At 39.8% G+C, this 12,671-nt stretch overlaps 1 protein-coding gene across 1 annotated transcript; it reads left to right on the top strand.

Moving 5' to 3' along the window:
- Nucleotides 1–642: 642 nt before the first annotated feature.
- Nucleotides 643–12,591, top strand: LOC117213382. Its single transcript, XM_033458732.1, has 6 exons — nucleotides 643–980; nucleotides 1,055–1,126; nucleotides 1,205–1,562; nucleotides 11,418–11,530; nucleotides 12,029–12,127; nucleotides 12,238–12,591. Exons 1-5 carry the CDS (start codon nucleotides 882–884, stop codon nucleotides 12,059–12,061), a joined length of 675 nt encoding a protein of 224 aa, XP_033314623.1. The 5' UTR covers nucleotides 643–881; the 3' UTR covers nucleotides 12,062–12,127; nucleotides 12,238–12,591.
- Nucleotides 12,592–12,671: the final 80 nt, after the last annotated feature.

Raw genomic sequence — 12,671 nt, 5'->3', positions numbered from 1 at the left:
CAATTCTCGAGGGCAACGAGATTACCAGAGAAGAAGGAAATTTTCAAAATTAATTTTCTTACCTTGAGGAGTAGGTGCTGTCTGGTGCCATTGCCTCAGCCGCTCCGGTGGTCGTCGAAGTTTTGTTGAGTTTATTATTTGAACTCGAATATAGTTTACTATCAACTCTTACTTTATTTATCTATTTTAATACAGACTGAGCAATTCACTTAGCTGGATTAATACCGCAATTACAATGCGCGTTTGTGTTTAAACGATGAAATGAGGACTTCAAAGATAAAATTTTCTTTTTACTTAGTCGCGACTCTCTTTTCTTGACCGAAAAAATTAAGACCCCGAAACGCAAAATACTATACAAAATTTCTAAACGCAGTGACGAGCGCAATAACGAACGTAGTAATAAATTAATAATGGGCCGTAATAACAAACGATCACAAGAATTATGAACAAACTAATGAGCGAAGAATAATGAGCCGTAAGGAATGAACACTATAAAAAATGAACGAACGCAAATTATAAGAAGAATGGACACTATAATAATGAACAAAGAATAATGAACCGTAATAAGAATGTTCACCAGAATAATAATGAGCGCTGCGCTATGTTGCTACGCTTATTTATAATGCCATCCCCCACGGGGTGGTGGTCCACTGGGGGTACGCTTCCGTGGGAATCGGGATGTTGCAGTTTGGGCTTCTTGGAATCGTACGTGACAAAATGCAAATTCCATATTTCGACTTAGTATTTATCAGTCCTGTGTTCCGCTGAGCTAGCGTCTAGGAGATTTGAAGCATTCCACGCTGATCTAATCCTTTCCACGAGAAACTTCCACGTGCTGTACCGTGGGAATTACCGGTGTTCTTCGGCGCGTGGAAGGGCTGATGGCTGCAGCATCATTATCATTTCAATGTTTACTGGGTAAACACGCGCAGCTCCGCTGCTCTCCCATAACAAGGACCTCCTCCTTCGAGTTGTTTTGCGTAAGTTTGGATGTTTGCATATTAAGGTTGTTTTTGTGATTTTGATTGTTTTTTCCTTTTTGCTATTTCCCTAGGCTTCGGTGATCGACGTTCGAACAATGTTTGCGGAGTCGTTTCCATCAGAGGTTCCTTTCCAGACTTCCCTGGTACGTATTTAGTCTTGTTCTTAGTCCGCTTGATTAGTCCTGTTTCGTTTTATTTAAAATATACCGTGTTGTTCTCAGCCCAAGCGAAAGAGGGATTCCGAAGAACCCATGGGCGACTCGGGAGGACCAATCAAACGCATGCGGCCCTGTGATAAACCACGAGTATCAGAGTGGTTGGAGGAACTATTCAACATTGGTGCCGAGGCCGTGTCGAAATTGGGCTTTGACGATTTGGTTACTTTCGACGAGAATTTCTTCGATGCAGAGACCGTCGTATTGGAGAGGGAACCCCCTCTGGTTGAAATCGTTGATACCGATCGTTGCGTGAAAGTTCGTTTTGCGAATGAAATTCCCGAAGAGGTTTTGGAGGCACATCTTCGTCACCATGCTTCTGGGAGAAAGGGAATTTCCCCTGTTGTGCGCTATTGGTGTATGCGTAAGTTCAGCGAACTTTATCCCGGAGCTCCTTGCTTCGATTTTGATTTAGTGTAGCTGCTTCAATTTCGTTGGTTCGCTGTTTGATGTTCCTTATTATTATTAATTTTTTGATGTATTTTGTTTTGTGTTCAATATATATATATATATATATATATATATATATATATATATATATATGTCGGATCAGGATTCGAATTGTGGGCGCGCGACGACTCTTCATGTGGACTAGCCATCGTTTCACAAAGCCGAGATTTTATTTACACGTATATACAGGTCTATCACTAAGCTTAACAAATAATAAGTACAACTAATAATAAGTCTAACAAACACTAAGCCTAATGAATAATACGATCTACGAATAATTAAATTAAATAATACTATTAGCAATGTTTGAGTTCAAACGAATCCACGGTCACCGGGATAACTCCTTACTAAGCGAAACTAACTTAGACGCAAATGCGATCGTCGAAAATGCTCGATGTATCACTCTCCAAGGCAATCGCAAGAATCCCAGCCTCGTGGAGATTTTTCTCCCTGTACGATTGCATTTTGTTTTCTATCCCCGTTTGGAAGCATCGAGAAGGTTCCAAACGCCGTTGCTAGGCACACTCGTTGGAAGCATCGAGAAAGTTCCAAACGCCGTTGCTAGGCAGTTTCCGCCTGGAGTTTTGATTACTAAATACAATGTATGTCCCATTGCATCGGCACCTCCGAGACAACATCACACGTGGCTCGGCCCGCTCTCGAGGCCGCATGCCGCCACAACCACACTTCTCGGAAAACACATACAACCACTCCAGACCTCCGTTAGATAAAACATCCATCCCGTGACCGTGACTACGTTCAGCGACCGATTGTCACCTCGAACCCAATCTCGCTTATTACAAATCTTAAACAATTACAACTATAATAAAATCTAGGCTAAGGTACTAGAGGATGTTCCCAAAATTTCCAAGGAAGGGCTTCGGCTTTCCTTTCATCTCCGACACGGCCATCCTGACTATCACACGTCCTCGGGTGTACCTTCGTCAACAAAACAAAAGGAAACAAGATTAGTGTCATTGTGATTAGCATTCAAAGTGCCAGTTGCATTCTGCGTGCTTTCAGTCGGGTCGTAATGACATGACGGACCATTCTCGATTTCACACCCAAATGGGTCTCATCCTTCGAATCGCAAATACTCTCAAAGTTCGTTACATAACCAGCTTCGTAACACGATCGCTGTCAACACTAGACCGCCTCCAGCCTCGTGACATTGTCACTGTCGGTACTAGACCAGCTCCAGCTTCGTGACATCGTCGCTGTCGGTACTAGACCAGCTCCAAATCCGTGACATTGTCGCTGTCGGTACTAAACCAGCTCCAACCTCGTGGCATTGTCGCTGTCGGTACTAAACCGGCTCCCAGCTTCGTGACATCGTCGCTGTCGGTACTAAACCGGCTCCCAGCTTCGTGACATCGTCGCTGTCGGTACTAAACCGGCTCCCAGCTTCGTGACATCGTCGCTGTCGGTACTAAACCGGCTCCCAGCTTCGTGACATCGTCGCTGTCGGTACTAAACCGGCTCCCAGCTTCGTGACATCGTCACTCCCAGTGCCTGACCGCACTGAACTCCGTCCCATGGCCGCACCTGGGCTCATATAATTCTACGATCCTCTGGGATCGGGGTACTCACATCGCCATGGTCACTGTTCTCGTCATCACAACAGACATCCAACTCCGCAGGAATGCGACTATCCGGCATTTTCCTTAACCTGTCATGACTGTACTTGTATGACCTTTTCCCATCCAGTGTTTTCAAGGTATATCGGTCTCCTTCCAGGACCTCCGATATCACAAACGGACCCCTGAATTTTGGATCCAATTTTGTCTGGTTCCTTTCTTCATTTTGGCGTAGTACCAAATCACCAGGATTAAACCTAACTACTTTAGCTTTGGTTTTATCGAATCTCTCTTTGTCATACCTAGCACTAGTTTCCATCTCTTTTATTGCCTGTTGTCTTACACTAGAGATATCTATTTCTTTTTCCTCGATGTTATCAGGTAGTAATAAGTCATACGGTCTTGCTGCTCTACCAATCAATAACTCTAAAGGACTCGATTTGGTTACGCGGTTGATGGTGCAATTCAAAGCCAATTGCATCTCCCCGATCGCGTTTTGCCATGAACGCCCGGTCGTTTCTACCGTTGTGAACATATTTTTTAACGTGCTCATAACACGTTCTACTTGCCCATTGGCCCTACTTGCACCGGTCGCGATCAAATGAACTTTGATTTGTTTGCTTGCACAGAATTCTTGAAATTCCCGGCCCGTGAAACATCTACCCTGATCTGCTATTATCCGACAGGGACTACCGAACAAAAACACGGCGGACTTAAGTGCCTGGATAACGCTGAGCGAATCCAATTTGCGTGTGTGATATAAGTGCAAGAATTTCGTAAAGGCATCGATCAAGACGACGACATACTCTTTCGAGTCATTCTTGCCACTCAGCTTGCCCGTTATGTCCATATGCACCGTATGCCACGGTGACGTTGGGATCGATTAGCCGTATTTCCAACTGGCCCGTACTGACGCGAGTACGCGGGAAACCCGTAATGAACGATTCTTTAAATTTTTCGAGAACAGAGATTAATCGATCTTTATAGTTACCGATCACATCAGTGTCAACCTCGTTAATGTTGACCGCATCTTCCGCGACTTTACCACAAGCGTTAACGACCTTTGTTTTACAAATAACAAGGCTATCTTGCGCGATATTTACGTCGAATCCCTGGCTCAAAATCTCGCGACCAATCATGATGTCGTATTTTAGGTAATCGTCAGCAAGGACATGAAAAACTATCTCCAATGTAAGATCGTTAATACGAACAGTGGACAAAATCTGAAGTGTACTCTTAACACAAGTATTCCCGATCCCCCGCATCACTACCACATCGGTTATTCTTTTACCCGAAAATTTCGAGGCTAGGGACTCTTTGATTAACGAACACTCGGCCCCAGAATCAAAGTAAAATGGATACGACTCACCCAGATGGCTTAATCTACCAGCCGGAGCTTCTACTACACAGGAGTCGATCCGGCGTTCGTCAATGGAATCGTAGTTTCTTTTCCGCGATGATGGGCAATTAGGCGCGATATGTCCCTCCTCGTGGCATTTGAAGCAGGTCACCTTCGACGATGCGGCTGGTCGTTTTTCCTTCGGGTTTCGTATATCCTGCTCCTTCCCCGTTTGTGTTTGCAGGCGACACTCCGTTCTCCTATGCCCGTGAGCACCACAGCGGTAGCACTTAATCCGAGGAACTGATAGCCTGCTGCGTTTAGCTTCAGGTTCCGTTAGTGAATTTCTTGGCGAAAATGTCGGCTGATCGTTGTAAGGGAGAATCCTCATTTCATCATGAAATTGGTCCTCCGTCCTGATATTATTCGCGAGCGTTAGTCGCCGAAAGCGTCGATCTTGTGAACTCAGCATATAAAGGGCGAAGGCATTGATCACTTCGGGCATCGTTAGATCTTGCAACTTCATCTGCAGCATGGAGCGGAGGCGACTACCGTACGCTCCCGGAGATTCAGTCTCCGACGGTCGTTCTCTGGATATCCTTATTAACGCCGAAGCGGCTGTCTCTCTGCCACCAAAACGCGAAAGAAATTGTTCCTTGAACGTTGGCCAGGTAAGCTTTCCACCGCGTACCATTTGTGAAAGCCAATGCGCAGCAGAACCCCTTAGGGCGCGATTTAGAGCGGAAAGTAACGCACTCTCTTGCATCGGGTGGTCTTTCAAAATCAGATCAGCATGAGAGCACCACGCGGATGGATCAGCGCCCGCGCCTTCGGGGTCAAAACGTGGTAACGTTGCATCCTTAGATTCCGTACTCGGTCGTTGCTCCCCCGCTTTGTGCGCTAGCGTCTGAATTAACTCGCGCACAAGGTCCATTTGCTCTTGTAGCACTTTAAACGGTACTGATCCCACTTCTGATGTCGGGTCAGGATTGGAATTTTGGGCGCGCGACGACTCTTCATGTGGACTAGCCATCGTTTCACAAAGCCGAGATTTTATTTACACGTATATACAGGTCTATCACTAAGCTTAACAAATAATAAGTACAACTAATAATAAGTCTAACAAACACTAAGCCTAATGAATAATACGATCTACGAATAATTAAATTAAATAATACTATTAGCAATGTTTGAGTTCAAACGAATCCACGGTCACCGGGATAACTCCTTACTAAGCGAAACTAACTTAGACGCAAATGCGATCGTCGAAAATGCTCGATGTATCACTCTCCAAGGCAATCGCAAGAATCCCAGCCTCGTGGAGATTTTTCTCCCTGTACGATTGCATTTTGTTTTCTATCCCCGTTTGGAAGCATCGAGAAGGTTCCAAACGCCGTTGCTAGGCACACTCGTTGGAAGCATCGAGAAAGTTCCAAACGCCGTTGCTAGGCAGTTTCCGCCTGGAGTTTTGATTACTAAATACAATGTATGTCCCATTGCATCGGCACCTCCGAGACAACATCACACGTGGCTCGGCCCGCTCTCGAGGCCGCATGCCGCCACAACCACATTTCTCGGAAAACACATACAACCACTCCAGACCTCCGTTAGATAAAACATCCATCCCGTGACCGTGACTACGTTCAGCGACCGATTGTCACCTCGAACCCAATCTCGCTTATTACAAATCTTAAACAATTACAACTATAATAAAATCTAGGCTAAGGTACTAGAGGATGTTCCCAAAATTTCCAAGGAAGGGCTTCGGCTTTCCTTTCATCTCCGACATATATATATATTTTGAATGTGATAGTGCTAGGTTATCTATTATCTAAATATATATATATATATATATATATATATATATATATATTTTGTATGTGATAGTGTTAGGTTATCTATTTTACGTTTCTTATTTTTTTCAATTTTATATTTCCCCCCTTTTAATTAATTATATATATATATATATATTTTTTTTTACATTTGTAGTTGCGCATAGAATTTATTAAAGAAAAGTGTTAACAATGTGTTTTCATGATTTGTTTCTCGCGCCTGACTTTCATTAATCCCTAACATTCCTGTCGCCATGACGCGTGTAAATCCAACATGGCTGCTCATAAATGTCATCAGTAAAGTTTTTAGTGACGGGTCTTTAGTTTTGTTTGATATCGAAGTAATTTTTCGTCTGTCGCTCGTTTTTCCTTATTCTACCGCAATTAGAACATTTATTTATTAATATTGTTTTAAAGTGACAATAGTATAATATGTATATATATGTCTGAGATGAAATGAAAACCGGAGCCTTCCCTATGCAATTTTGAGAAAGCCTTTTAATGCTTTAGCCCAGATTTTATCATAACTGTAATTAAGTAATTGTCATCTGTAATTGTTTGACATTTGTGAAAAGCGAAAGTGGGTTCGAGGTGACAACTGGTCGCTGAACGTAGCCACGGTCACGGGATAAACGTTTTGCCTGACGAAGGTGTGGATCGGTTGTATTGTTCTCCCTAGAAATCACATAGAATTGTACTTTAGAGATGTCGATATAATGGGACACACGTTGTATGAGGAATCAATCTCCAGACAGAAACTGCCTAGCAACGGCGTTTGGATCTTTCTCGATGTTTCCAAGGAGTATATAACAAACTTTTGACAGATATTGCCTAGCAACAACGATTGGAACCTTCTCGATGTGTCCAGCGAGAATATAACAAACAAATGCAGTCGTATTACGAAAAAGATTTTAATCAGAGAGGCATTCGTGTGGTCGCCTTGGAAAGTGATACATCGAGTAATTTTTTCCGAGTGATTCAGCAAACGTATTTTTGAGTTATAAAATTGTTTAAAGTTTTCCCGTTGACCGTGTATTCGTTTGAACCCCGGATCATTGTTTATAGCGTAAATTAAATTCAATATTTGTAAATTTATCAATCGTTAATTTTCATTATTCGTTAAATTAGTAAATCGTAAGATATATTATTCGTTTCTTTATTGTTCGATAAAACTTATTATTCTTTAATCTAATTAATAATTTAATTTATCATTTGTTAATCAATCATATCATTTACAAAATTCATTATTCATAATATTTGTAAAACCTTGTTTATTCGTGTAAATATATTCTCTGTTTTGTAAAACAATGGCTAATTCAAACGAAGAATCGTTACGCGCCTTAAATCCTAATGATAACCCGACATATATATATATATATATATATATTTTGAATGTGATAGTGTTAGGTTATCTATTTTACGTTTGTTATTTTTTTCAATTTTATATTTCCCCCCTTTTAATTAATTATACATATATATTTTTTTTTTTACATTTGTAGTTGCGCATAGAATTTATTAAAGAAAAGTGTTAACAATGTGTTTTCATGATTTGTTTCTCGCGCCTGACTTCCATTAATCCCTAATATTCCTGTCGCCATGACGCGTGTAAATCCAACATGGCTGCTCATAAATGTCATCAGTAAAGTTTTTAGTGACGGGTCTTTAGTTTTGTTTGATATCGAAGTAATTTTTCGTCTGTCGCTCGTTTTTCCTTATTCTACCGCAATTGGAACATTTATTTATTAATATTGTTTTAAAGTGACAATAGTATAATATGTATATATATATTTATATATGTTTATGTTGTGTGTCACTTCAATATGGCTAATGTTTTGTAATTCTTCGATTGCGTTATTTATTGTTTTGAGTAGTTTATTTTATAGAGTATTCGATAATATAAAACATATGCACTCACACATACATATATATATATATATATTTATATATATATATATATACGTATTTATATGTACATTTCTCTCGTTCATGTAGTGTTCGTACGAAATGAAATGTTAATTATTTATTTTATATTAATTTCATTTAATAAGATAGAACACGCACCCGCACACGTATATATGTATATATTTCTGGCAAAGTGATTTTCATTTAGATTCTTTTGTGATATAGTGTTGTGTATTTGAGGTTATGTGTCAATCATTTGATTTCATATATACATATATATTTTGTATTGTGACAACATAGTATTGAAGGTTTTGTTTCTAGATTATTGTGCGTTTAATGTGTGTTTACATATTTGTGCTTGATGACAGAATTTCTGTAAGCAATTCCTCAAGTCGTTGCGGTGTTAATTATTTTGAGCGTTTGGCCTGTCGACAGGTTGTCGCTTGGTCCCAAGTGTTGCGTTGTGTGTTCTATTTTTTTTGTAGATTATTAATAGTGGTTTTAGTTTAGAAAATAGATTATTTATATGTTTATATAGAGACATGCATGTTTCATAATGTAGTTCTTATTTTATAATGCTTTACCGGCATGTAGGCTAGTTTTAAATATGTACTTCAGATTGTAGAATGCACATAGATTAGTAGTAGTTTAGAATATAGATTTTTATATGTTTATATAGAGACATGCATGTTTCGTAGCGTAGTTCTTATTTTATAACTCTTTACCGGAACGTAGGCTAGTTTTAAGTATGTTTCTGTTTAATAGAATGCGCACACATATATATATGTTTCTGACAATGTAACTTTTATTTCTTTAATAATACAATATTGTATGTTTTATGTATTCGTTAGACTATTAGTTTTTAACTTCGTATATACTTATATTTCATAAATTGATAATATTGTATTTGTTGCATAGTATTATAAGCACTAACACTAATATTTACTAGTTTATTACATATCTAGCATATATGTTTATACTTATATGTAACTCTCCAAGTTGATTGATTAAAATATATTTATATATACATGTATTTCTGGCGCTTCAATTATTTCCCTTTTTGTAGTTATTCTTATTTCCTGGTTTATTTGTTTGGTTCGTAACTCGTTCAATCCGTTAGCTGGTTTTATTTATTTTATTTTATATTGGTTGGATTTATTAGTCGCCCTCGCTTTGTTAATCCTTCCTTTAGTTTCGTAGCGCCGTGTGTTCGTTTGTGCATTCAAATCTTTATTCGCGCGTTTTGTATAGAATAGTTTTCTTGTTCTTGTTACGGCGCGTGCGGAGCGCGGGACGTGACACCCCCGCCCTTGGAGTTCAAATTTCCAAAGGAAATTTGACTGATGGTGTCTCTGAGTTCGCTCAAGGCGGACGTAGATGGCGTTGGTTGTTAAGTGACTACCGGTGTTATCGATATCCCTCGAGGTTGTGCTGTTTGATCATCGATATTTCGTTTTCTTTTGAGGTATAGTAGCAGGTGGGTAACTGAGCCGCTTATTGCTCCTAATAGGGCGATTCCACATCCGTAAGTTTCACGTAACTGGTATCCGTGTATGGCTATATCTATTATCGTCTTGATTAGTTTAAATATTACAAGTATTCCAAATATTGCTGCACTGACAGTTCCAAATTCCATAAAACCAATCCATAAGCTTGATACGGTATTTTTTGCTATTGTCGTTAATGTGTTTTCGTCCATCATTCCCAGGATGTTTACTGTTCCAGGGACGATTGTTTTTCCTGTTGCTCCTCTGGCCAATGTGTTCAAAACTGCAGATTTTTCTGCCGGGAACATGACGTGGTCCCGTAGTGCATCGAGGTCTTTTTGGGTATATATTCCGCTCGTGGCCAACGACGATGGTGCTGAATATTGCCACGTTTGGCGTACGTCCGGGCGGAGTTCCTGTGGTGCAATTGTTTCCATGGGTTTTGGTACGAATTTGTGCCAGAGTCCGTCGATATTGTATAGCGTAGGTAGTACCGCGCTACATTCTCTGTGGTTTCCGTGTTGCGTTAGGATGTGTGTTTTTGGCGTTAAAAATGCGGTGCGATTCCCTTGCCAAACGGGTAGCTCCGAGTAGCATTCTGTTGTATGTCGTACTTTTACTTGTACCGGAATGCATTTGACTATGTGGACTGCTTCTCCTGCGATCAGGGCCATGTGTCCTGGGGTTTTGGATATGGTATATGCAAATTCATCGGGCAGTAAGATTGCTAAGCTTAAAGCATTTTCTATTAGTTTCTTCTGCGTGGTACATCTTTGTGTCAGTATATCATGGTACAATGTTGTCATTTGTCGTTTAATATGTTTCTCTACGTAAATGAATTTTGAGTTGACGTATGCGAATATGTCCAAGTTTTCGACTGCTGTCTTGCTTTTGGAGATAAACGTATTTCCTCTTGTTGTTTCAACTATTTGGGGTGTTCGGTGGATAGTAGGGTATATCCACACAGTGGCTGTTCTCCGGTTTTAGTCAGTGCAAATGTTACTTCTTGCGTTGTTAGTGCGTAAACTGGTTGTGCTGATTCTCTGTTGGTTTTTATTTCCTGGATCTTTGTAGCAATTCCTTCATATAGCACATCGTACTGATCAAATTTGCATGGTGAGGGTGGTTGTGGTTGCCAATAAGTGTATCCGTCTTCAGCGTCTAGACAGTTTCCTTCGCTAAAGGTACATACTGTTCCTGATTTCAGTAGAATTTTGTTCGCCTCGATCCGTACTGGCACAACTGCTGATTTTAAACTTATCCTTACTGTTGCTTGTACGACGACCTTTTCCCAGCTCCCGTATGGGTCTACATACTGTGTTCCCTGGCAGCTGCCGTCGTCTGTTAGCTTGCCGGCTAGGACAAGCGACCTTGTTTCTGTTGCATTATCTTTTAGGCCAACTATAAGGTTTTGTGGTCCGAGTGAAAATGTGCCGTCTTGGTGCATCCTTGCACATTGTTGGTCGGTTGTTTCATGGAGGTATTCGGCGAATCCGTTATGCACTGCCGACGTGTGAAAGTGCATGCCACAGTAATATACAATTCGAGTTATTTGCACCTTGCATTGCCTTACCTTGGTAAATTCAAATTCTGAGAGTTGAAGTAGTTGTATATAAATATCTTGGGTTTCAGTCATTGTAGGCTGTATGCTGCAGTCCCCGATGGAGTTTAGAGAGATAGTGGTAACGTTGAGGTGGTTGCCATTGCAGTCATATCCTACCAGGCCGTATGCTATTTTGATGAGGGTAAGTACGATGACCAGGCGAGTCATCTTCCTATTAACAATTTATTAAATTGTTTCTTACTCTCGAGTTTATTAGAAATAAGAATAATCTTTTATTATTATTAATATATATAAAAAAAAATTTATATTTATATGTTTTTTTTTTTTTTTGTTAAAACTTATTATCGGTGAAAATAAATACCATGAATGCTACCTGGGTTATAATTATATACGTATATGCATACGTATTGCTAAGTAATATAGATGAGATTTGTTTTATCGTTATAAATATATAAGTATATATTATCTATAGGAATAGATATTACAATTATAGCTTGTCTTTGAATATATATATATGTGCGTGTAATGATAAATATGACGACTTATTTTACGAGTCACTCGGATTATCAATGGAAGTGAGTGTCATAGATATCGCCTACTTTACAACATGCGTGCATATATATATTGGTAAACATAAGTGAAAATTATATGCATAATTATAAATGTCGTTTGTTTACAGGTGGATAGCATCAGTATTTGGTCTTGTGCGTAGCATACAAGTACTTTATAGTTCTACGGCGCGGATTGCTATTCCTTGAACTAAAAAGTTTCTTTCAAGGTGAGTTAGATTAGTGTAAACGATCATGCATTGGAGGCATGATATAGCGGGTTGTAGGTCCGCTAGGTTTATATCACACATACGACAGTATGATATTCGTGTTCTTGCGGATACTCCGCATATGAAATGAGTGGGTGGGTCGTCACATAGGTCCTGGTGGTCTGGATCTAAGTTATCGAAACAGTCTTGACAAAGATGACCGTTATCTAAATGGTAGACAGAACGTATCAACCGAACACAGAGGCAAGACTGAACATCCTCCGTCGCTTCCAGATCGAATGCGGGTACGGGCCCGTCTGAGTCCTCTATGTTAGGGTCGATGAACTCGCCACCTGTTCTGGACATACATACGAAAACAGTTAATATATATATTTTATAATTTTTTATAAGTTTTGTTCGGACCTATCCCTTTGTACAAATACTGTATCCCTGTATGTGGTATAATATATAATATGTTATGGTTATGTTAGTTGTTGTTTATTATATATATTTTCCTTATCTCTCTCTTTTTTTTCTTTTTTTTTTATTATTTTTTTTTGTGTTC

This window comes from Bombus bifarius, unplaced genomic scaffold (assembly GCF_011952205.1).
Source record: "Bombus bifarius isolate JDL3187 unplaced genomic scaffold, Bbif_JDL3187 scf7180000008850_frag, whole genome shotgun sequence".
Lineage (NCBI taxonomy): Eukaryota > Metazoa > Arthropoda > Insecta > Hymenoptera > Apidae > Bombus > Bombus bifarius.
This window is presented reverse-complemented; position numbering and strand designations above follow the sequence as displayed.